We start from the raw sequence: 25,163 nt of genomic DNA on the forward strand, positions 1-25,163 counted from the left end.
GACAGACTAACTGACAGTTTGTCTAACAAACATTTCAGTGACCAGTAGTAAAACATTTGTGGTGAGACCTCAACCAGAGCAACAGTCATGTAGACACATGAACCACAATATTAAATACGAGGAAGATTTATAGTGCGGAGAGCTTTCTGATTATTTTACTGGAAATATGACTTTGTCCAACGACACCAGCAGGGATTGTGGCAGATTACATACGTACATGTAGTCATTTGAACCCACAAGTGTATGCTGTGATCTGTTTGACCTTCCCAATAAATACTTTTAAGAGTGCATAAAAAGCCTGAACTATCCCATTAAATAATAAAAAAAAATACCATTACTATGTAAGTGATTGCCAACGCTACATGAATGTTCATAAATGCAAAGATCTACTCTTATTTCATAGAGCTGCTGGGCCTCTACATGCAGCCAAGATTTTATCAGCAAAGGCAAAAAGAAATGTTGCTGAATCATTGTTTACTTTTGAATCATTTACAATATACGTAGTGATTTTAATAAAAATGCTGACGTTTTTAACCTCGTTCAAACATATGTTGCTACAGGAGGGAGGACTAGTAGAAAAACAGTTGATTGTATTTGAGGTTACTCTGAACCATAGTACTACTATCCTGTCCATGTATAAAAGAAGAGTGTCCAACGCCGCCATAGCGGGAGATTTGTCCCTTTCAGCTTGTTAGGATAAGCTGCTTTATGCATAACCCTCTCCTCACCATCATGATAATCAGGCTGCCTGGATTTATTTCGATGTTATGGCAGGTAGAATTGTCAAACAATGTTCAATGAGCGAGTGCTTCTGCCGCATTTTTCCAGGATAACTTTCACTTTTCGATATCCATTTAGGAATAAGGGACTGAGAAGCTGACATCACCAACGTGTGACGCGCTGGTGAATCTGGAAGACGGCGGGGTCGCACCCTGGACATATCGCCAGTCTAGTTTTTGAATTTTAGATAACGGTCTAGGAGTTACGGTAATGAGATGTACGCATGCCAAATCCTATTGGCGACGATAACCTATGATGTCACTAACCAAAATGGGTAGTTGTTACCATGTCGACCGTTAACTTCAAAATATTGAATTATTTTGGCTGAATTTCAGTCTTTTTGTCCGTCCAGAAATGCACCAGTCTGGATTCTACACAGTTTTCTTCTTCTGTGTATTAATGGGTCCACATTATCTGGGTGTGTTAGTCCGACTTTGAGATGTTTGATTTAGCAAAGTTTCAGTCAGACTGACATGTTGACAGGTGCAGTGGAACTAACGAACTAATTCAATTTTTTGTATTTAATGTCATGTAAACATATTGACTGATCCTGAAAGCCAACAGGAGCGCCCTCTCTCTCTCTCTTATTAGTCTGAGTCTCCTGTCACAGGCCATATTTCCTCCTAAACCAGAGGATGTGCATAGGTCTGTTTCTGTCTCAGATCACTTAATTTACAGTAAACTGGAAGGCAATATGATCAAGATATGTGGGCAACTCTCTCTTCCTCTAATGTTATTCTCCACATGTCCATTTTATGTCACAATGACGTAAAAACCTGTTTCCAAAGTCAAAACAAAGGTAATATTCACCAACATCAGCCCGTGGATAAAACCGCAGCGACGACATGAAGTTTAGTCTGTTGTGTTTCTTGTTTTATTTCCTCACTACCAAGTTTTAATAGTTGTAATTCAAGTTCTGTTTTGTTTTTGTTGTTTTTTTTTTCAAAGGCAGCTTGTCATGATAAGCACTCCCCACAGGAAACTGGCTGCTCTGACACGTGTATCAGTAGAGCCCCTTTGATACAGTGGATGTTTTCCAGGCTGTAATTTGTCTTTGGGGAACTAAGCTGTGGAGCTTAGTCTAATCCACATTCTTAATGAAAAATCTCCTTTGTTGCATCGCCCTGCTGTGTTACTGTACACAGTACATCAGTCTATTTGCATGTATGTAGTATAGCTTTAGCTTTTCCTCATACCGTTGGAGATTCTGTAGGATTGGAGAAGATCAGAGAGCAAGCCCTTCTGGATGGTGGCGTTCCCGCTCAGGTTCTCCCCGTCCAGAATGAGCAGGAAGCGGTGGAGCTCCATCAGGATCTGGTCCAGCACTGGAAGCACAGACAGACACATGGACGGTAAAGTCTCAGAGGTGTTGCAACATAAAAACTCCTAAATTCAGAACGGTTATAAACATTTCTTGGTGTGGAAATATATGGACATCAGCATTAATGAAAAAAAAAAAAAAAAAGCACCTCTGATGTTTCTGTGCAGAAATATTGGGAGCATTTAATGGAAATTTATGGCTGAAGACACAGAGTTCAGCTGAAGGCCATGTCTTTTATCAGTGCTTTCAGCTGCTGGTTTGTGAGCGGTTTCATTCTCACTGTTTGGCTTCTTCTTCAGTTTTAGGCTCAGTGCTGTGAGCCAACATTTACCATGGGAGAAACCCTTCAGAGGTTTTCAGCTGGCAGCAGTCGATAAACAGTCAGACTTCATGTCATTCACTCGTGTCTCTCTGGCGGGGCGCAGATTGACAGTTGCGCGTCTTTCTGAGGTCGCATTGGGGAGTTGCAGGGGTTTAGTGAAAGGTCAAGTCCAGAGGGCGGAGCCTGGGTCGGAGTTGGCGGGGCCAGAGTGTCTGGGTGCATCCCACACACATCCTTCAGGGGTCAGAGCTGCGCTCACAGCCCTCTCCTGCGTGTGGGGAGCGCTTTGTATTTCCCGTCGCTCTCTCTTAAACTTCATGAATAGGCCCCTTGCTGCAGTGGGCCCCAGTGTGTAAGCACTTCAGCAGAAGATGAGACCGAGGGGAAATAAAGAGTTGTTTTGAGGGGAAAGGTGGGGAACACGTCAGTGACGGTGTGTAAAATCCCCACACAATCTAGGCCATCTGCTTTCTTACATGTGTCTGGCTAATGTTGAAGATATTACATTTTCTTCACTTAGAAGACTCCTGCTGTGAGGCTGCAGCTAACGATTACTTAAACCAAAGCATTGCGTCTCTAGATGTTTGATACCACAGTGTTTACAGTTAAATACTGACGGTTACATTACGTGTCATTTTAGCAGACTTACATGTAATGTAAATACGGACGCTTCAGCTGTTTTGGTCCCCACTAAATTGTCTGTTTATGTGTGCGCTCGCCTCCTCCTGTGGACACGCCCCCAGTGTTTCAGAGAAGAGAATGTTGCTGAATTTGACATGATTTGAATCCTCATTTTTAAACATTTAGTGACATTAAGTGACTTTAACTGAAGCATTTTCTTTTAACTTCTCTGACGTTTTGTTCCTGGATTCTGGGTTTGTGGTGATTCTTTGACCTCTCACGTCATTTGAGATTCACTTTCTAAAACTATGGAGAAGCAGCATACAGTTTGTACACATGTGTGAACAATGACAGTAATGCTAAAGCTAAGTTTTTCCATATTGACGCCCAAGACCTTCTTTCCTTGTCCTTATTTACTAAGTTTTTTTCTCTCTGTAACTTTTTGTGTTTATTTCTTAATTTCAATTATTTTAGTTTTAAATGCCTGTTTTACTTATATTAGCCAGAATAACGCTTTAATATAAACTAAGCTGTCTTGCCTTGCTGTTGAAATGTGCAGCATAAATACATTTGTAAATTAGTTCCCTTGTCTTGCCATGGGAACAAATCTACAGTCAGCACCGAGCCTTCTTATCCATGACAACCAAACTGCTCGAACTAAAATGGTAACTAAGTTAAAAAGGATTAAACAAACCCTTAAAGTAACGACCACTAAAGTGTGACCACTTTCACCTCCACATCAAATTAAAAAGCCATTACAAGGGTAATAAATCTGTTCCTCTGTGTTTAAACTCTTCTGAGATCTGTCAGTCTTGTCTTTAGTGGCTCCTTCCGGCTCAAACTGATCACAAACAAAACATTCATGCCCTCTCCATTCTTCTTCTTCTTCTTACACTCCCACGTATCAAGCGTTTTCAGCAAAGGGGGGACATTTCTGCAGCATAAGGCATCATGCCACGATCAGATTTGCCTTTCAGGGATGGGTGAGAGGCGTTCCCGAAGTGAACTGCCATCTTTTTTCACATCAGAGGACACTTTTGTGAGGGGGGACCTACAGCGTGGAAAACATCAGCAACTGTGACACACACACACTCAAACAAACACACTGAAAACAATAAAGACTCTCCAAACATTTATCGACTGCTCTTTGTGTTGACATGTGACTGTGATGCTTCTAACCGCACACATTGACTCTCATTGCGTTGTCTAATCGCTGTTTAGGCGCTAACGTTCAGTCATCTCCGTCCGAATGTAAACAATTTTTTTCCCTGCTTCTCCTCCAACTGTGTGTTTGCAGAGATTGACTCGGATGGCCTTTTGGATTGGAAGACCCTGGGAAAGCGAGTCAGCTGACAGGACAGGAAGGTCTGCAGCGGGCCGTCTCTGTGGGCTACGGGTTGGCCAGACGCCCACTGCACATCCAGTGAGTGACCGCAGCCTCCACAGCATAAACAATCCCCTTCTGTAGAATGGCCAAGAGGAATTTGAAAAACTCTCAGCCAGTCAGATTAGCCCACTGTTTTCTAACTGAAACAACGAAACAATGAATAATCAAGAAACAATAAAATCAAGCATCAAAATGAATTGAATTTAAATTTGATTGAATTTAAAGGGACTACATCACGCACAAGGAAAATGATTCTTCCTCATGCCCGGGGTTATACTTCCTGGTTTGTTCCACATTTAGTTTTGGCTTTACAGTGGCTGAGGGGAAAACAGAAGAATAAAACTCAAGAGGTGGATTTGTATCAACCTTATCTGGCTGCCTGAGCACCCATGTTGGACTCAAAAGAGACGAGAGCAGAGACTATACATATCTGATTGTTGTTTTATCAGTGCTGATCTGCCATCTGTTTGACCTTGTCTGACCCAGGCTGCAGTCAGTGGAGACGAGCTTGTTCGTTAAGTTCGACTTCAGATATTCAAAAAGAGCCGTCACCTCCCGCGTCTCTGCGAGCATGTGGGGGGCCATCATCAAGCAGCTGCTTCACTTCCTGACCCAAAAACATGAAAAGGTCTTATTTATAAACAGTTTTAAAAGGATCTTTTTTGAGCTCTAACTGTTATATATTACAACAGCAATATTTAAATGAGCTTGACCGATTATTAAAGACACTATGGCGTATGTGTTGGATTAAAGGTACCAAAGTCGATGGAGAAAATAATCGTTCACAAGGAAACGGGAGTTGCTGATCTGCTGCTGGTTAGTTTATGTCACTTAGATAAATACAAACACAGGATTTCAAACACTTTAATTGCAAGATAACAACATTTATAGTTACTATTGGAGGCAGCAGTCCATTAATAACACGTGTGCCCTGATGTTAAATGACTATGGACTTTGGTGCAGAGAGTGTGAGGTTTAAAGTCTAATAATGAGATGAAGTGATGAATATATTATCCTTAAGAAATTTCATGACATGAGTGTTTTGTTAAGTCTGTTTTTCCTTCTGTCAGCAGGTGGGTCAACAGGGATGGTGAGGTCAGGCTGATAAGGTAATACCTCATTCGACCACACTTCAAAAAAAACACAACTATCCCTTTAACAATAATATAGAGCTTTTAGATTTATTTTCCTTCCTTTCTTAAACAAATGCATGTAAAAAAAAAAATCTATACAGTTATAAAACTAAGATTAGAAATAACCCAATGAAACAAAGAATGGAGAAAAAACATGATGTCATGCACACACATAATAGTGTGTTTGTAAAACCCAAAAATAGAACCAAAGTGACATGAAAACTAACTGAAACAAGTCATAGAATAGGTCAATAGGCTAAGTGAGAATGACATTCACAAGAAAATAGGACTACGCTCAAGTCTGCATTGAAAAGAGCTTTTCATTCACAGAGGAAACTGAATTGGACTGCCCCACTATTCTCCATGTTAAACTGGAACAAATCTTCAGCTGAACAAGAGGGTCTTGTCAGGATCCTGGCAGCCCCTCCCGTCCCTAGAGGCTACTTGAGCCACATCATCATCACTGACAAGCAACATCTCAGAGCAACCGAGAAAATCCATTTCTTCTTATCAAATCAACAAGACAGACACGGCGTTCTGATTTCAGTCAAATGGCTTCTGGGTTCAATGCGACAACTGGGGGGATTATTCCCACAACTGTACTGGGTGGAATATAATCTCAAGTGAAACTACTTGCTGCCACAACTGCAAAGATAGACTATTCTGCTCCACATAGAAGAAATACTTATATTTAGACTTTTTGGATCAAATTGGAATATTATTTTTTTTCATTAAGGGGTCCAGTGAGTTTGACTAGTATCAAATCAATACCTTATATTGGCACATGGCTAATAATTTTACTATTTCGCTCTGTTTTCCTTTTGTTCTCTCTGAGTAAAAAGGGGCAAAAGTCAACTCTTTGTGTCCCAAATAGTTACAGTTTGGTGACTGTTGTAAAAAGCAACTAAAGACACATTCTTAGGATTCTTCTGATGTATACATCACTCCCTCCCCATCTGTCTACTTTCAAAACTCCTCACTTCCCAACATACCATATATTTATGGGCAGCCCATGACCTAGAAGAAAGGAATTGGGCTTTTAATTAGAGGGTTGCCAGTTTAAACGGGATGGGGTGAAGGGGTGAAGGGCTGCGGTGCCCCTGAGCAAGGCACCCAATCCCCATTGCTCCCAGGGCACAGATACGTGCTGCCCACTGATCCTGCATGTCATCACTAGGGATGGATTAAATTCACAGGTCAAATTCACTATCAATAATTGCTGTTTTCTGCAAAAAAGAACTCATTTCATGGAAATCTCCCGTTTTTCCACTGATCTCCAGACTTTGATCCGTAACCAGTAAAATGGGTGGAGAATGGAAGAAAAACAAAAATGAGATGAAATGTGAAATCAAAGCTGAGTATTGCTTCAGTGTGATGATGCAACAATGGTCGCTGAAATGAAAGCGGGGCCCCTCTTGCTTGTTCAGCTTGGAGCTGCCGGTTGAGGTCTGTTTGGGACACTTCCTTTGCTCTCTGAATCACAGAGTCATATTTTGGGATGTGGTGCAGATGTTGAAAATAGACGCAGATGTGCTCATAAGGTTTTCCTCACGTCTGTGAGTGAGTGCTACATTTACTGAGCGGGCTCCTTCCGCCTGTGTGCGCACCACTGTTTATTTTCATTATATATCTCATATAATGACAAGAGGTTAGGGGAAGGCATTTCTGTATGGAGTTGGTATATTCTGTGTGTGTGTGTGTCTTTTCTCCAGGAATTCCAGCTTCCTCCCACATTCCAAAGACATGCAGATTGAGGTTAGGTTAATTGGAGACTAAATTAACCATAGGTGTGAATGTAGACATGAGTGGTTGTTTGTCTCAGTATGTTGGCGTAACCACTGGCGACAAACGTCGTGTGCATTATTGTGTCATGTTGGGAAGAAAAAGGAAAAAAAAACAGGCCGTGGATACATTTGGAGGAGGTGCACATTTATTTTCAAGCCTGGCAGAGAAAAGTAAACAACAAAATCCTGCTCGGAGTGAAGACACTCATGCGGATTCAATATAACTTCTAACTCTGACTTTGGTTTAACGTTACCAACAAAAACTTAACGTGTAATGATGTCATTGTGCTTTAAGCACAAATGTTTCTGTCCCAAATAGAGTGTATTTGAAGAAACTCAAGCACCTTCTCATCAAAATTAAATTTAAAAAAGTAGATTTGCCTTATTAAAGAGGGGAGAAAAACAAGTTTCTCTCCTTAAGAGAGAAGACTGGGCTATAAATAGTCCTTCAAATGACAAGATAATAAAATATGATGCAGGGTTCATATGAGTGCTTGTATTCTTACATTTTAATGTTGTGATTCCATGGTTTGAAAAGTGCTTAATTCTAGAACTGTAATTCTTTAGGAACAAACATCTAACAGACTGAAAAGTTTGTGTTTTAGATCGAGGAATAAAATAAGTCCGTTGTTGTGTGGTTGTTCATAGCATATATGAATACTGATATTCAACAAGTAAAATATTAATTGGCAATATGAATGTACAATTAATGTAAGCTGTTTGGAAAAGGTGCAAAAGTTGACATTGAAAGTGCTTAAATTTGAACTTGGAAACGGTTTATAAACCCTAATGATGTCTCACTTCATGTAATTTAGTAATTCACATTTTCAATCGTGTGTTGTGTTTACAAAGAGAAAAACCTCTCAGTTATGTAACACAATGATGTTGTTGCATGTAGAGATTTTTACAATTATGGTAATAATGTCATTTATTTGAGCAATGACATGATATTCTGAATTTGGTCCATGAATAATACGTTTATTTAAACTGTTAAATAGCAAGCGATCATTCCTTTTTGTGGATTGTTCTTTTGTATTTTAATTGATTGCACTACATAAAGTGGACGTGGGTTGTTAGAGGTTCTGGAGACTTTTCAGGAGCCTCAACTCTCTGCAGTTTGGACATTTGTGATTATATTATTTTACTTTGTAGGTGCTCCATCAGCAAGTGTAATAACCACTGACACTCTGCACCTTGATAAACCAATTCAGTCTGGTACAAACATTCTCTTTTTGTGCATTTCAACAGTTAAAGACAACATATTGCACTTGACATCTTTCAAAGACAAACAAAAAGTTGATCTGTGTGAGTAATATAGAGCTTGAGCCACACTAATGATATATAAAAGAAACCTGTTATTGGTAACAGACGCTGCACTCACATTTATGCTTCACAAAATGCCCAGAAATATTTCAACTTTCCAAACTGTGGCCAATCAAATCAAATTATGCAAGTATTCCAACACAGATTCTGGCCAATCAAATCTCATTTGTGCATGTTTTAAAGATTTTCATCATGTGACTGAGTTACAACTACACTCAAAGGGAAGTGGTGGCAATAAAAATAGGAACCAGTGACCAACATATAAAAAAAAAAGCTTGGACGCCCACGACGTTTTTAACAACATTACAGATTTAAGGTGTTTCTGTTTGAGCAGACACAACAACCTGTCAGGAACAGAACTTTCTTCATTTCACTGAGTGACCTCAGGTCATTTTTAAAGTTTGAGTAGAAGGAGGAGCCATGTATGACTGGTTTGTTCCAGACTTGCCCCGCTCCGGTGATAGCGGCAGATAACTGGCTGATGCAGCGCCTGAAGGAAAGCATTGAGCATCGGCGTGATTTGTTTTTGAGCTGTATTGGCAGACGCTTGTCCGTCTCCCTGCAGCCCACTGGGTTCAGCTGTGGGGCAAGGCCTTTTTGGACATGGACAGATTAGTCCAAGCTGTGTTTTGCTGTTATTGCCATAGAAACGTGACGAGAGAAACAGCAAGTGTCAAGCTGATGATTTCAGAAAGGGCTCAGTCTGTCTGTGTGTGTGTGTGTGTGTGTGTGTGATAGCACCAGAGAAGTGAAGAAGGAAAGAAGTAGTCAGAGTGACAGGAAAAGGTCTTATACATACAGTAGGTAACAATTAATAAAAGCCTGTAATTAGAATTAGTCCTATTTGGATAGTGTTTTTTTTTCCTCTGCATTTAGGTATAGGAGCAGTGTGCAGCACTTTCTGGGGAGCAATGGGGGGTGGCTGCCCTGCTCAGGGGCAGGATTGAACCAGCAACCTTCCAGTTACGAGCCCAGTTCCTTTCCTCACGGTCATACAAGACACAAGTTTGAGTAACTTAGTTAATTACTGAGTAATTTTACATTGTGACACACAGGAGGTTTTGGTCAATTTCTGCCTCGACCACTACTCCACTCATGACACTGGAGCTGCTGATGTTAAGGGAACTTAGGTCAATCCAGATGCAGACTGTCAGTAACTGACAGTGGCAGTAAAAATGATTGATTTGCACTATGAAATTTGCAGTGAGGTCTGAATTGTTTACAGAAAGCGACATAAACTTCAGTTCCTGTTGGAAAAGGCTGTCTAATGGTGAAGATAAAGCTGAGAACATAGTCTTTGCAATAACACCACAGTGATAAACTCATCAGTCCCAGTGTGTCTCTGTCATGTGTCTCTTTTTCCTCTTATTGTCTTAGTCATCACCCACTTTTTATGGCGGTCTGAACGAGGCCAAAGTCCGTTCCCTTTAGGTATTTGGTTTTTTTTCTTGTTGTTTTTTGTTTTTTTTCTGAATCCTAATCCTATCTGCACTCGTTTCACTTCTCTAAATCACAGCTCTGTACATTCCTGACTGCATTGGTGTACATTTAAGATCCATCACGCCGCTCTAACTTTGTTTGAAGAACCTTGTGCGTGTGTCACAAACTACAGCCTCTGTGTAGACAGACTGACAACCTGATTGATTGACAAGCTGGTTTGACTTTATGATGTTCAGAGGTGGTGCTCAGAGCCTTATGGGTTTACACTACAGTAAAAAATACAGTCATAGCTGAGCGTCATTTGTCTATTCTTTTTTATGCTAAATGTACAATGGGGGAGACTGTATATGTCAAGGTCTTTAAAGGATAAAAGAAACTATGTGTGATGTCATTTGAGGTGAGAATGATGTCATCATTAAGCTGTCAGGAAGTGTGTTCACACACAGGAGGTTTTCCACTCTCTAGTTTTAACAAAGGCATCTTCTTACACTCTTTGTGACTTGTGTTCGACCGGTGATGAGGAATTAATCGGTGAAATCATTTGCTGTGTGTTAGTGTGAAATGAGAACCTGCTGTCTGGTCATGACAACTTTTTCTTCATTTCTTTTTTTTTTTGTGGATGAAACACAACATACTCCAGCTATGACACAGTTAAATATTAACCAGATTTGGCCAATTAAAGAAGGAGACAACATGAAAAGAGATGGAGGAATCAGCGTCATATGAGGAGAAAGAGGAGAAAAAAAGGAATCGATGGAGGCAAAGGATTAAGACACGAGTGACAGAGAGTGGAATGATCGTGTGAGCAGAGTTGCAGCCATAACTCTGTACAGTAGTGAAAACAGAAAGCAGTTAAGGCAGTTAGTTTCACTTCACTCCACTCTTTTTCAAGTGTCTTCTCTTTCTTCATTTTGCCAGCTCCATCTTGCATGTATTCATGCCACATTTCATTTTTCCCAACACCTGTTTCTTTCTTTTTTTTTAACCAAGTCTGTCTTTAAATCTGAGCCATCTCCATCACACTGACTCTTACTTTGAGCAACTTTGTCTGGATTAGGATGCAGAGCATGTTACATGTGTTTGTGTGTGTTCTTGTTTTTGTTGCCTCTTTATGTCCAGTAGTCTTCATGGAGACCAAAACCTGGTCCTAATGCTAATGCGAAACCTAATTTTTGAGGAACTGGTTATGTTTAGGTCTAAGATTTGAACGTGTTTAGCTTAAGTTTAGGCTTAGGCATTAACTGATGACGGTTAAGGTTTTGGATAAGGCTTGCCAAATTAATGCAATTCAATGCAGCGTCCTGAGAAGAATAGCCGCACAAACCTGAGTGTGTGTGTGTGAGATGAGGGAAGTGAAAAAGGGAGCACAGTGAATGAAAGTGAAGCTGAAGTAGTAAATAAATCAAATCAGTTCACTTATTTATAGATGTGGTAGCAATCAGACTAAACTTTTTGACTAATATTAACCTATTCATATTTTTTTGATTTTTTGACTAATATTAACCTATTGATATTTTTTTGATTTTTTTACATGTGTTCTCATATTTATATTTGACTGACGGGCGCCGACTGACGACTCGATGTGTGCTCCAGTTTTAAATTCACTGGAATGTTAACTATGATGAGGGCAACATTAGATAAGACACAAGACAGCTGTGGGACAAACGTCAACAACAACACTCTTCATTAAAGTAAAATGGGGACTCAAAAGGAAAGTGAAAGTATCTCTTGATTTGTTTTCATTAGTATTTCTACAGTTACCAAACTAAGAGGTGTCACTGTCTTAGAGACATGCAGTGAGACATAGGAAATGATACAGTTTCCCTTTGACATCAGTTTTCAAGAACTTTTATTGTTTTGGTTTTACAGTAACTTCATTTTGGTCGTTAGAGTCTCACAGATGTCAATTATCAGCAGTTGTTTTTAAGCTAAAGAATACTTGGATAAAAAGACTTTCTGCTGAGCTTCATACAGCAAATGGACAATATGGGGACCGGGGAACCCTACAACAAACCCTACAAATCAAACACACCCACCAGATCACATGATCAATCTATAAACTGAAAGTGATCGCCACTAAGCAAGTCAGCAAATGTAAAAACCTTCTTCGATACCTGCTTTATTTAATTTAATATAACTTTGACATGGTCGTCTTGATCGTTTATCATCATATACGTGCTGCCATATTTATGTGTCATCATAAAATATGTTTTCCGTTGACAAAAACAGAAAAATTTCCTTTTTTACGTAGCTGCAGAACGTAAACTTCAGAGGTAATCTGAGTGCATACTAATACACCTAAAAACTAGGGATGAGCTGATATGATAGTTAACAGTATTGGTAGTGGTTATGCAGATACACAGTGTTGTGCATTGATACATGGATGTAATATCAAAAGTGAATGTTGGCTTAATGAGACAGAAAGTGACAGATTACAGGCGGCTGCTGACTAATGAAAACTAACCAACAATGCCACCTCAGAGTCAGCCACATAAAAGCTTCTCTGCTTGGTTATTATCCCACAGATAAGTGGCTGCAGGGAGAGTAGGAACTGGAGAGAGTGCAGATGTGTGCGATTTCAACAGTTTGAGCTCCTGAACTCCTGTTCTCAGCACCTATTCCTACAGGTTAGATTAGGGGGGAAAAAACACTGTACAAGTCTAATCCAGACGATCTGTATCCAATAAACAAAGCAACGTTTGAAGAAAGACCCAGAGGGCGAACTGAGCCAAACTCACACTGAGCGCCCTGCTGCCACAGAGCAGGAAGACGCTCTTTCTTTTCATCATTTTTATAGCTCAGTCCAGCTTCCTGAATTACCTGCACTCCACTCACTCCCTGTTGACAAGAGCAGCTCATGACACACATACACATGAACTGGCAGATCCCAATGCCAGTCCCAGTGACCTACATCTAAGCCTGTCTCTCATGGGAGAGCTCATGACTCTGTCACCCACTCATCCCGCACTGAGAAACTCACATTTTAAACATGACACCAGGACTGCAACTAATGATTATTTTCATATTAGTTAATCTGTCGATTATTTTCACCAATTAATCTTAAGCCTTAAAATGTCAGAAAAATTGTGAAAAAAACAAAGACAATAGAATACTAATCCCCAAAATGATAATGTCCTCAAAATGACCACAAACCATATATATATTATAATTTTCCTGATTTATTTGTAACATGTAGCAAAAAATAATAACAAAACAATGTCACAGTGTTTTTCAGCATCTTAAATTTAAATATATTAAATAATGTAGTTAAATTTAAGATGCTAAAAAAAACACTGTGACATTGTTTTAATTATTATTAATTATTAAGAAAACACAAATTAACAAATGATCAAAGTAGTTAGTGTTTGTTCTGCCGTTCATAAAAGTTCACCACTTTTCAAAACTTCTTCAGTACAAACAGTAACTGGTCAGATGCCTCTTACAGTCATACATGTTATTTTGCCAGTAATAACTGGAGACAACATCATAGATGATGTCCTGTCTGAAGGGAAACACATCACAGAGAATTCAACATAGACATGCCTCGACCAGAAACTCCATAATAACATGGAGAGAAAAAACAATCAATGCTGTGATGTAAAAAAAGACAAAACAAGGAATTACAAGTACTAGTGATGGAAGTGTCCCGACTTGTAAATAATAATACAGGACAGAAAACTTCAAAACACAAAGCCACTGCTATTGCCAGAGGCGTAACAAACGTGTCTGTGTGTGTCCTCCCCCATTATTATTCCCAGAGAATATTTACATGTATGTAATGCAAGAAGTCCTCCCCTGCTGTGCTGATTGTCAAACATGTCCGATCACCGCCCAAACAAAGGTCACTGAAACTCGAAACACCTCTGGGCCCCGGGATTGGATTAGTCCAATCCCGGGGTTTCTGGCAGAAGGTGTGAGAACCGAGTGACATGAGATGCTGGAGCGTTTCTCTGCTGTGAAAAACCTGCGTGAGTCACGTTTGAGAAGCACAGAACACATCCAGAATACTAAACAATGCCTCTCCTTGTCATTGGCCTCCCTGAATTTTCCCAGGTTTCCCTTTACTGTACCCCTGGCCTCTGCTCGCTGCCCCCGGCTGTTAGTATCTGATTCAGTGTCCTGGTGCTGCTGCCAAAAGAGTAAACTCCCGTCCTTATTTCAGCTCGACATGACAGCTCATTCTCTATCGTGCAGTTTTCTTCCTCTGCCACCGTCTCTCATGACATGCTCATTGCTCACAATGTCACCAGTTGGTGAGTAAGGTATGTCTATGTTGAGATCAGGCATCTCACTGCGGTCTTTCATGCTTTCTGTTCACTTTGTCCCAACTGAATCCGTCCGTGTATGCTGAGATACTAGTCATTTATCAGGAATGGGCTCCGATATGTATTCAATTATTATTCAGAAATGAATCTTGGTGCCACAACACTGCCGTGGGCCTCACATAAGTGATGAGTTTTACCAGGGTCAGTGAATGCATCTCATTAGCTGCTCCTCTTCACAGCTCACAAATCCAAACACTGTGAGGCACGGATTACTCACACTAGCGCTCATGCGCTGCAGTTTGCTTTGGTTTGGAGTGGAGTGGAGTGATGGGGTGGGGTGAGTGTTAAAGTGTCAGAAATGACATATTTGGACACATCACACATGTGTAGAATTTGTCTGGATGTAAACATGTACCTTAACACTGACCATCTCCTTTTCATGCATTCATCCCAGCAGAAAGATATTTAAATCTCTTTGTCTTACATGAACCCAATCTCATCAAATAAATGAAGAATAGAAATTTGAAAAATGTAAAGCTTTTCTATTTGTGGTCTTTATCTGCATCTTTGTTTTTTTTAATGTACCAGACAGGGTTACTTGGGTTTTCTGTAAAATCAGACACATTGGCTTTGGATTGATATTCCAGTGATGATCTGCCTCTTTTGTGTATCTCATCTTGTGTTAACTTCCTGTTTTACTTTTCCTTTACCTGCCCTGATTACCCACACCTGTTACATGTTAGTTTTCCTTTGTTTCACCTGCGTCTTGTCCTCTCATCTACTCTTCATGTTTCCACTTTGCCAGGTCTCCTCGGTCTGTTCCAGCTACCTTCTCGGTTTGTTTAGGCCTTCTCCACACAGCCGTTTCTGTGTGGAGAAGGCCTAAACAAACCGAGAAGGTAGGCTTTCCCCAAACAATCTTTTTCTTTTCTAAAAAAAAAGTTTTCCATAAACATGGCACTGTTTCAAGAAATGTCTTCATCCGCACGACATGACCCCAAAACGACTCTATATGCCAGGCCTGTTCGTGGCACTGTAACGCGGCTATACACCAAAAATGGAGAAAAAGACATTGAGCGTGCCGTGTGCAAAACATTTCTTTCTTTATTTTTTAAATAAAGCTTTAATGGAACGAGTATACATTACGATGTATACAATCTCCGAAACAGACACAATGAAGAAAGCCAGGGTGACTAAGGAAAGAAACTTTGGAGGAAGAGGAAGAGGATGAAGACAATGACAACGATGAAGATAGCGACAGTGAATGCTAGCACAAGACAGAGAGCGGACTATGACATCATTGTTTTCCCAAAGTAGCGTAATGGTTGTGCACATGCCAAAATGATAAAAAAGAAAACTTGAACAAATTCACCTTGACTCATTCTCATGTGGACAGCCCAGCTTCTACCCTGTCTTCAGGTCCCTATACCTCAAGTGAAGATGATATCTGCACTTTGTATCCTCTTATTTTATTCTTTATCCTCTTATCCAAACAACAATGATGTGATACCAGTGTTTTTAATATTCAAATCAAATCCAGGACTTGTGACTCGACTAAGTCTCGAGAGCTGAAGACTCAGACTTGGACTCGGACCAATGACTGTAGAAGAACTTGGAATTTCGGGACAAGGACACAGAGTTTCTTTTTTTATTGAAAAAAATCTCTTTTGTTGTACGATTTTATAAAGTGCATCAGAGTTGATGCATCTCACCTAATGTCACGTGTTTCTGTCATTTTCCCACGGACCATTCTCTGGGAATGACGGCGGGCTGATGAATGAGGTGAACAGAGACCCGCCCACTGCTAATGAAATCCCCTCACAGAGAACACCTCTGCTTGCAACACAGGCTGTTTACTCAGTGTGGCAGTAAACAAACAGGCACATCCAGTCAGCAGGAGAATGTCGCGGCGTGATAGCCGTCTCCAGTTTGTCTGTCTCTGTTGTTCTCACGTTGCCTCACGCTGTTGCCTCACCACCTGTGAGTGAAGCTGAGATCTGATGCTGCACAATCGTGTTCCTCCTGAGTTACAAAGATTACTCGCCTCTCCTCTCTGACTCATCACAGTGAGACACAATGTTTTTTTCTACATTGATGTTCACACAGCAATTATTCTGCACTGACTTCTGAATTCCAACATTTGGACTCCAAAAACTTTGTCTGTCCCGATTAAGGAAGCATTAAACTGGCCTTGTTCATCCCTCGTGGACAAATAACCGCAGGAATTTGAGGAATGCTCTGAGAACAATGTTGCTGCTATTGGGACTCATCGGTGACCACAGTGTAAAACTGCTCTACAGAGGCCACAACTTGGAGGAGGAGAAGCAGCGAGGATTAAGATACATCTTCACATCTTTCACGAAGGGGACGGCCAGTCAAAGACACGCACACAGTCACTGTGTCTGTCAACTGGTGGTTTATTTACTGTTCTGTCAAGACAGACAGCCTAAGCCTCCTTTAAACCAGCAAATGGCTCTCAGTTTAATCTGGTAAATGGTCTGTATGTACTGTGTATAGCTCTTTTCTGGTCGTAATGACCACTCACAGCGTCTTTACACTACAGTTCTGCCATTCACACATTCACGTTTTTTCTATCACACATCTTTCATACCCATTCACAGGCTGCCGGCTCTGCCGCAGTGTGTCTTGCCCGAGGGCACATCAGCATGTAGACTAGCGGAGCCGGGAATCGAACCCACAACCTTCCAGTTGAAAGTCCAATTTTATTCTAAACCTTTGTTATTTATGCGTAATCTTATTTTCTATTGTTTCAAAATAAAATGTTAAGTTGTGTTACAAAATGTAATTTAGGGTCAAGTTGACTATAACTTTACTTTTACTTATCTGTAATATTAATTGCATGCTTGCCACTTGCCTTAAAATCACACTACATCAACATATTTGTTCAGAAATATCACATTTATTTGAACAACAACAATGATTCAGTATCATTACATTTTTTATAGTAGTGGTACTGTAATAGTAACATAACTTTTTGTGAACTAAAAATGTAAACTTTAGATTTAAAATCAGTGTTAAACAACAAATATCTGTCAGTTTAATGTCACAATAAGTGTTGTTAGTTGTCGCTTAATATCACAATAGCTATTCAGAAATAAAAAAAAACAAAAAAACATTTGATTTCTATGGTGGTGGCGTTGTTACCAACATAAACAACCCAAACATCTGGCTGCTGGCAAACATGCGAGTGACTCGTATGCATCCAAAAACAATAAATGTCACGTGGATGTGGGAAGAAGCAGACACTTTTGGAGCATTTCTCACCAAACCTCAGTTGAAAACCAGTCATTTCTTTCTCTTTTTTTCTCATCACGGTGCATTGTCAGCGATGAGCGCTCAGTGTCCTGTTACTGGCGCAAACGTGTAACTTGTAACAAACGTCTTACCTTTGTGCTTCTCCATTCTCTGACACTCGCAGTTTCACCTTCCAGTCCCGCGCGCTCATAAAAAGCCCAACAATCCCAACGAGAGAAAGAAAAACAACTTTGCTGCTGACAAGTTCGTGAGTGACGGGACAGCGGCTCGTGCGGAATGCAGCAGCACCAGCAGCAGCAGCGGCAGCGGCAGCAGCAGCAGCAGCCCGGCGTTCCCTCCCTCACTCCCTCACACAGTGTGAGCACGGAACAACAGCGCTCCTCTCCTCTTCTTCCTCCTCATCTGCACCTCCTCCAACCAACCAGCAGCAGGAGCAGCAGCATCCACGCAGCAGGTCCACGCCACTACTGCTGCTGCTGCTGCTGCTGCCACCTGTGGACTTCCAGGTGTTCCTCTGAGCACATCTGGACAAAGCCTTTAGCATCATTTCAAAACAATCAAGTGACGTCACGTAACCATAACCCTAACCCAAATGGACTGGCTGCTGCCTGGATTTCATTATAATGCCAAATTAAAATGAGAAATATAGTATATGTTTGCCTAATATTACTAATTGTAGCAATATATTTGCCATAATTGCTATAAACCTTTTATTTATTGTATTATTTTTTATGGTAAATGTTCTGTGTGGCCCACAAAACCAGCTATTTTCCTTTTTGTCCCACCTGCTTCTGAAGTTGAATAGCCCAGCTTTATAGGACCCTATCTCTACCTCCACTAATACTTGATTATTGTCAATATTTGATCATTCACACACACTGTGTGAAGACAGTGGCCAGAAATTGTTTTCAAGCTGCTGACATAATACTGTATGATGACCAGTGGGGCTGCAACAATTAATGATCCATGACTGAACCAACTGCAACTGCAAGTATTTTGATCATCAGCTTTTCTTCTCTCTCTGGTTTCTCAGCTTCTTAAATGTGAATATTTTCTCCATATAACAAAAAAAAGTCATTAAAACTGAAAAGTTTTAATCAACATTCAATCTTTTTTTTGACATTTTCTGAGATTATATGGCAAAAACAACTAATTTATTGATACAAATAAATTCCGAATAAATTGATTATAGCTGAAAATAATTAGTTGCTGCTCTGACCACCAGGAACATATATTTGTTTTTACCAAAAACTGTTGTGAGACATGTCAAGGACTCTTGAGGCCCCCTGGTGGCCACAGTGGCCCTTACTTAAACCAGCTTTGCATTTTAATGCCACTACCAAGGGGCCATTATATTCAAAATAGACCTCATTTTCTATTGAAGAAGAGCTGAAACTAGTGAGATCATTTACTTTATAGGAAAGTGCTTTCTGACATTATAAATTAAGTGAGAAGCAGGCTCATTTTCCCATAGACTTACATTCAGATGGCAACCAGAGTCGCCCCCTGGTGGCAATTCAATATGCTCATAAAGCCTGGTTGGCTTCAACCAGCAAATTGTAAGACTACTTCTGCTTTATGTGCAGTCTCCAATTCATGTTCATGCAAAAAAGAGTTTATTTTTATTGTTGTTGACCAAAAATACGTGTCCATAATGACAAAAAATTAGATTTTATTTTACATTTGTTTGTGTACAATTAGCAGCATTTCTAATTTATTTCCCCATCAGCTTTCAGAAAATGTGCACAGACAAAATAATTACATAATAACATTACAACTAACAATTGGTTTTAAGGGTGAGGCAGATTATTGTAAAATCAACATGCAGTTTGTTGTCTGCTAAAATGATTACAAGCGATCACTGAATGATTTGCCATATTGGAGTAGAAATAGAGGAAATGGTGCCTGAGAACAGAAAAATTCCATAGTTATCTTGATATATACAAGGACTGAGAGTTCACCGCTGTACTTTTACAACCAACACCGCCTTAACAACAGTGCATGACCCTGGGAGAGGCATGAGAGGAATGCAACATTTATGTTAATACAACTATCTCCAGAGGATAATTACAACGCATGACTGATGGTTTTATCTTGTTATCGTGTGCACAGAGGCACACAGCTAATTCATTTAGGCCCCACTGCTGCAGTGAGCACAGTCTGAAAAAAATAGAGCCAGCATGTGGTCACGTGATGTTGGCCGCTGATGTGATTTGCCTTATCTGATTTGTGGTGTAAATTTGTCTGTCTGTCTGTCTGTCTGTCTGTCTGTCTGTCTGTCTGTCTATTTGTCTATCTATCTATACATCTATACATCTATCTATACATCTATCCATCTATCCACCCCTTCCTTCCTTCCTTCCTATCAGATGGGTAGGTAGATAGGTAGGTACTGTAGGTAGGTTGGATGGATGGATGGACGTATAGATAGATGTATAGATAGATAGGATAGATAGATAGATAGATAGATAGATAGATAGATAGATAGATAGATAGATGGACAGATAGACAGCCTAACTTGTGAACAGATTTCGGTCCTCACAACATAAGGAATACCATGTACACACACACACTCTCTCACACACGAACCCATGTGTGTGTGTGTGTGTGTTTCGGTATTTGGGGGAATTTACACAGGCTATAAAAGCTACAAATTCCATTGGACATTTTCTCATGTGAAACTACACAGTTGTGGTCAACTTGAACTCTCAGTGATGTGTGTGTTATCATCATCTTTCTCCTTTGTAGTACCTGAGCAAGTGTTAATAAAGTGGGTTTTTTATAAGGACCTGGCAACATCTAAGACTAGAGAATAATGTACATCAGAGGCGGAGACCAAACAGACCAGGAAGAATGATTAAAATGGCTGATACAAGTAAAATGTGGTGCCACGAGATGCCGCTGACAAGCATCAGCTGAGTTTGCACATCTCTCCCTCAGGCTGTTTCAAATCTCTCGAGCAGCCATAACACACACACACACACACACTCAAACACTTTGCCTGACGTCCATGTTCATTCCCGACAGCTCAGTGCTTCACAAATGACCGAGGGACTGAACCAGGCGTCAGGAGGACTTCTTAAGATCCATTAGAAATTGTACTTGTCAGCCAGTGAAGCCAATAATGTGAGCTCATTTGGATTCTAAAAAGTCTCAGAGGTGCACTTTGAATAACCCATAAAGCTGCACTGGTGCTGCGTTGTGATGTGTCAACAGTGTCCACTCACATGTGCCATGCTCTATTCTTTATTTTTCCTCGAAATGGGAACATCATTTACAAAATTTACATAATATGCTATTGAAGAAGACCTGAAACATTGGGCCATTGACTTCTCAGGAAAATGTTTACTGATGAATCAGATAAATCATGTGAAAGTGACTCCCATTCAAACGGACTTCTTTTTGTCACCCCTGGTTGCTATGCAGTATTTTTGCATTATATTCTCATTTTTGGGTCGTCATCTTCCAACAAACCAGTAAGACTACGTCCAGTTTTAATATACAGTCTATGTTTTTAACCATGTCATGATTACAGACTATTTTTGGAGTCAATTACACATAAAAATAGTTTTAGTTGTTGACTAATGCAATCAGCTATAGTGAGGCCCCAGGCAATTATCTACTGTGTCCTGTTGCAACACCCTTGATTGTCAGCAGGGACTGTGCACATGGTGCTTTGAGTCTTATTTTATCACTTACTTCACTCAGAATCTGTGTCCATCGGCAGATTATATTTCCCAACTTATTTAAATTCGAAAAATGTATTTAAATAATACTCATTTAAATAAGTGATACACAGATATCAGTGTTTCCACTTGTGGCTTTTGTAACAAATGCTGACCCAGTATTTATTTATTTAATGCAGCCAAATGGTTCCTTTAAGTCTTCAGTGTTTGTCAGAATCACTTTGTCTGCCGCGCGGTTTCATACAAGTCGGGTAATTGTGGGATTATTGGTGGAATTTTGATTTCCTGGCTAAAATACATCAAGGCTGTTCTGTTCTGGTATGTATCTGCATTTCATTGCCTTCATCAGTGGGTGGAGTTGTCCTCGCCTGACCCTTTTAGAGTGCTTGGTAAGAAAAAAAACTCAAGTGAGACCACCTTGAAGTAAAACGTTTCCAAGAAACTTTCCAAAAATGCACTTTCTTCCTCAATATATTGCAGTTGTTGTCATGCACACTTTTAAAAGGAAATTTTGTTACAGCCTGTCTCACTTGGGACAAGGTTAAAATGAAGACTTGATGAAACCAGAAGTTCACAGCTGTCAATCACACTGGTGTGCACTCATATGTGCCGTGCTTTATCGTCTATTTTCCTCTAAATAGGAACATTTATCCATTCATCCATCTATTCACTTGAGTCTTTGTGCCAATCCCAGCTGAAAAACAACCAAAACAAACAACCATTCGCCCTCACACTCAATTTAGAGTGTCCAACTTAACTTCTGCATGTTTTTGGACTGTGGGAGGAAACCGGAGTACCCGGAGAAAACCCACCCAGGCAGAACATGCAAACTCCATGCAGAAAGGCCCTAGTTCCAACTGGGCCACGAACCCAGGTCTTTTTGCAACAGTGCTAACCACTTGCCATCTTTTACAGCAAAGGTTCTTGGCCTTGAACCTGTATCTATGAGACTGCAACACATGACATCCTTTTTTTTTCTCCCCTTATTCATAAAAGTCTTGAGTGAATGCTGAAAGGATGAATGTGAGTCAGGCATGAGGGGGTCAGTGTGAATTCAAAACAAGGGTGGTCTGGCCTTTCTCTCCTCCACTTTGTCCACAGCAAAAGAACTGTCTTGTTAATCCAACAGGGAAATTCCTACTGTGCAGCAGACCTTTGGAAACTCCTGGCACCGCAGGAGGTTTCAGGTCCTGAATGTTCAGATTTGGGTGATTTAGGGCTCCTGTGTGTGTGTGTGGTATTCGAATATAGGAGTGTTACAAGTTGAAAACGGGGTCAGACAGATACTTGAACTTTATTAGAGTGTGTGTTTGAATCAAAGGTGTGACTGTAGACTGGGCTTCTCTTTTCTGCTGATGGCTGGAGCACAAAGAGCATTCCTCTGCTGTGAATCACAGGACAAAGGTCACCGACTCAACTCTATATTAGCACTGGACCCTCTCTGATTCTGAGGACTCTCCCATGTTGTCACACACACACACACACACACATATACACAGACTACACCACCAAGTCTCTGAAAAGAGACCCCCCATTTATTTAGGCATTTTCATCTAATCCGGCCTAAACTGTGCTCCGTGTCTGGGAATTTCCAAAGAAAGTGAAATCCACTGACTGTGCTGCACCTCCCTGTTGTTTTAAGAACATTTAGACCAAGAATGCGGAGGGTTCTGCCTTCAGACACTTTGTAAAGATGATGCCTGTTTCACTCCTGTGGTGTGTGTGTGTGTGCGTGTGTGCACCTGACTAAACGCCAACAGGCTCTCCTGTGGCTAAGGTAGAGGAGTGTTAAGTCATAGCTAAATAATATTGTTCTTAGTTCTTGTGTGATCAGGTTCACCATAACCTCTGTGGAAGATAAACAGTGGTTCTTCAGATTTCAGATTGTACGCGGATGACTCATGTGGAGGCTGAGAAAATGCTGAGGGGGGATACTGAGGCCTTTTCCTGCCAGGTGTGGTGTGTTTAGGGAACACTGGGTGGGATTTTGGTGGTGAGAAGAGCACAGTCCTGTCTTATTAAGACTCTAATGATTCACTAAATACACAATATTTTAATGTTGAGTATTAGAGTCTGTGGGAGGCAAACTGTGACCACACAACAGACTCCAATGACTTTAAACTTCCATCCATCCACATACATGTCACTTGATTGTACAGGTGTAAACAACATCAAGAACTACTACTTCAATATTAATGATGATAATAATATTTATAAAAAAATAGTGATACTGTGCTATATGCTATTGCAGTGGCAAACATTGTAGCCTCACAGCAGGAAGGTCACCTGTTCAGATCCCAGTTGGACCAAAGGGCTCTCTCCGTGTGGAGTTTACATGTGTGAGAGTCAGCGATCTGTCCAGGGTGTACCCCACATTTTGCCCTGGGATTGGCTCCACCTGAACCTGCACCCTTCAAGTTGGGGATAAAGTGTTAAAAAACAAATGGATATTAGTCATAATAATTAATAATAAATAGAAAAAATGCTGAAAGTAATGTAATGTAAACCACTTCCAAGGCCACTCAGTGTCTGTACACTCCCCAATGTGGCAAAGGTAAACATCCTGGATCCAGATCTCTTTCCAGATCACTGCAAATATTTCATCACCTATTAAAAAATCACCATCCCCAAAACATTTCATAAAAATGCATTATTTTAATAATTAATGTACAAATCCATTACCTCATTGAGGAGGTTGATAATAGTATTAACAGTTCCACGTTCAGGGTGTTGCTCTTGTACACGATGGTTCAATTAAAAGACTAATATCACGCATTTTTCAATTACAGCTTCCTAAATAATAATTGTCTCAGTTAATTCAGTTACTAACATCAAACGAATATAAATTATAATCATTTTGGCACTACATGTTTATAGTGGGCGTGAAAGAAACATTGGTTAATTAATCCTTCAGGATTTCTTCTTGCCCTGTGCTCAGATCCTCTACCTCTGCCTCTGCCTGATTGTTGCTGCAACATCGCCACCTGCAGGTGCAGATATAAAAGTTAGGAGAGGCTCAGTTACAGCCAAAAAAAAGTAATTGTAATACCACTCGTAGGGTTAGTAAATAAAACAACGTAAATAAAAATGTGCATCATTTTCGTCTTTGTAAATTAATTTCAGGGTTCATATGAAGTGCATTTATTTTTTCTCTGCTGGCAATTTTGAAAGGTTGTATTTGTTTTTGTTTACAATGTGGGACATAAGGCTAGGCAAGTTAAACATTACATTTGTTATGTAGTGAATTGGGTTGAGTTGGTTCATCTAAGTAGCAAACCTTTAGTCTTTTTTATGACCTTGTTGAATCTTGCAACTGGCAAAAAATTACAAGTAACATTATAAAACGAATAAAAATGAATAAAAACTAGCAAACTCGCTCTATAACTAATGAAACATCAAAAACTATTATAACCTTGTCAACACATCACAATGTCACAGATTCAGAGTGATTTTAGCTGTTTTAAGCACTGAGCAGGGAATTAAAATACAAGGATGCGTCTGCAATTAAATCTTTTTGTCACTGAGTGGCAGATGCATCATCTCAACACATCTGAGATTTCCCTCGGCCATATACTATCAGACTCCTCAGCTTGGCAGCTGCCTGGCTCTCATCAGACAAAGATAAGATGTTCTGCAGCTGATGTTAGAGTCCAGTCTCAACTGAACCTGCTCAAAAACATATGAATGATGAAAGACCTTATTAAAAAAACAGGTCCAGTATCTCTCAGAGGTTGTTGCTCCCTCCCTCAAACATTAGAGTTGGCTTCTGAAATTGTGCCCTGACTTCATGCGCTATGACAGCATCATTGACCCAACATCAACATG

The 25,163-nt window shown here is 40.2% G+C and overlaps 1 protein-coding gene and 1 long non-coding RNA gene across 2 annotated transcripts in view; one reads left to right on the forward strand and one right to left on the reverse strand.

The window, feature by feature from the left end:
- afap1l2 (actin filament associated protein 1-like 2) overlaps positions 1–17,848 on the reverse strand; it is a 44,254-nt gene extending 26,406 nt beyond the window's left edge. Inside the window, exons 1-2 of the mRNA XM_044013450.1 lie at positions 17,784–17,848; positions 1,977–2,105 (exon numbers count right to left, since the gene is read on the reverse strand). Coding sequence (XP_043869385.1) covers positions 1,977–2,105; positions 17,784–17,799 — 145 coding nt within the window. The 5' untranslated portion in view covers positions 17,800–17,848. The remainder of the gene's footprint in view (positions 1–1,976; positions 2,106–17,783) is intronic.
- Positions 4,345–17,878, forward strand: LOC122759035. Its single transcript, XR_006358224.1, has 3 exons — positions 4,345–4,467; positions 5,502–5,540; positions 17,816–17,878. It is a non-coding gene; the product is annotated as an uncharacterized LOC122759035 (long non-coding RNA).
- Positions 17,879–25,163: the final 7,285 nt, after the last annotated feature.

This window comes from Solea senegalensis, linkage group LG18, assembly GCF_019176455.1.
Source record: "Solea senegalensis isolate Sse05_10M linkage group LG18, IFAPA_SoseM_1, whole genome shotgun sequence".
Lineage (NCBI taxonomy): Eukaryota > Metazoa > Chordata > Actinopteri > Pleuronectiformes > Soleidae > Solea > Solea senegalensis.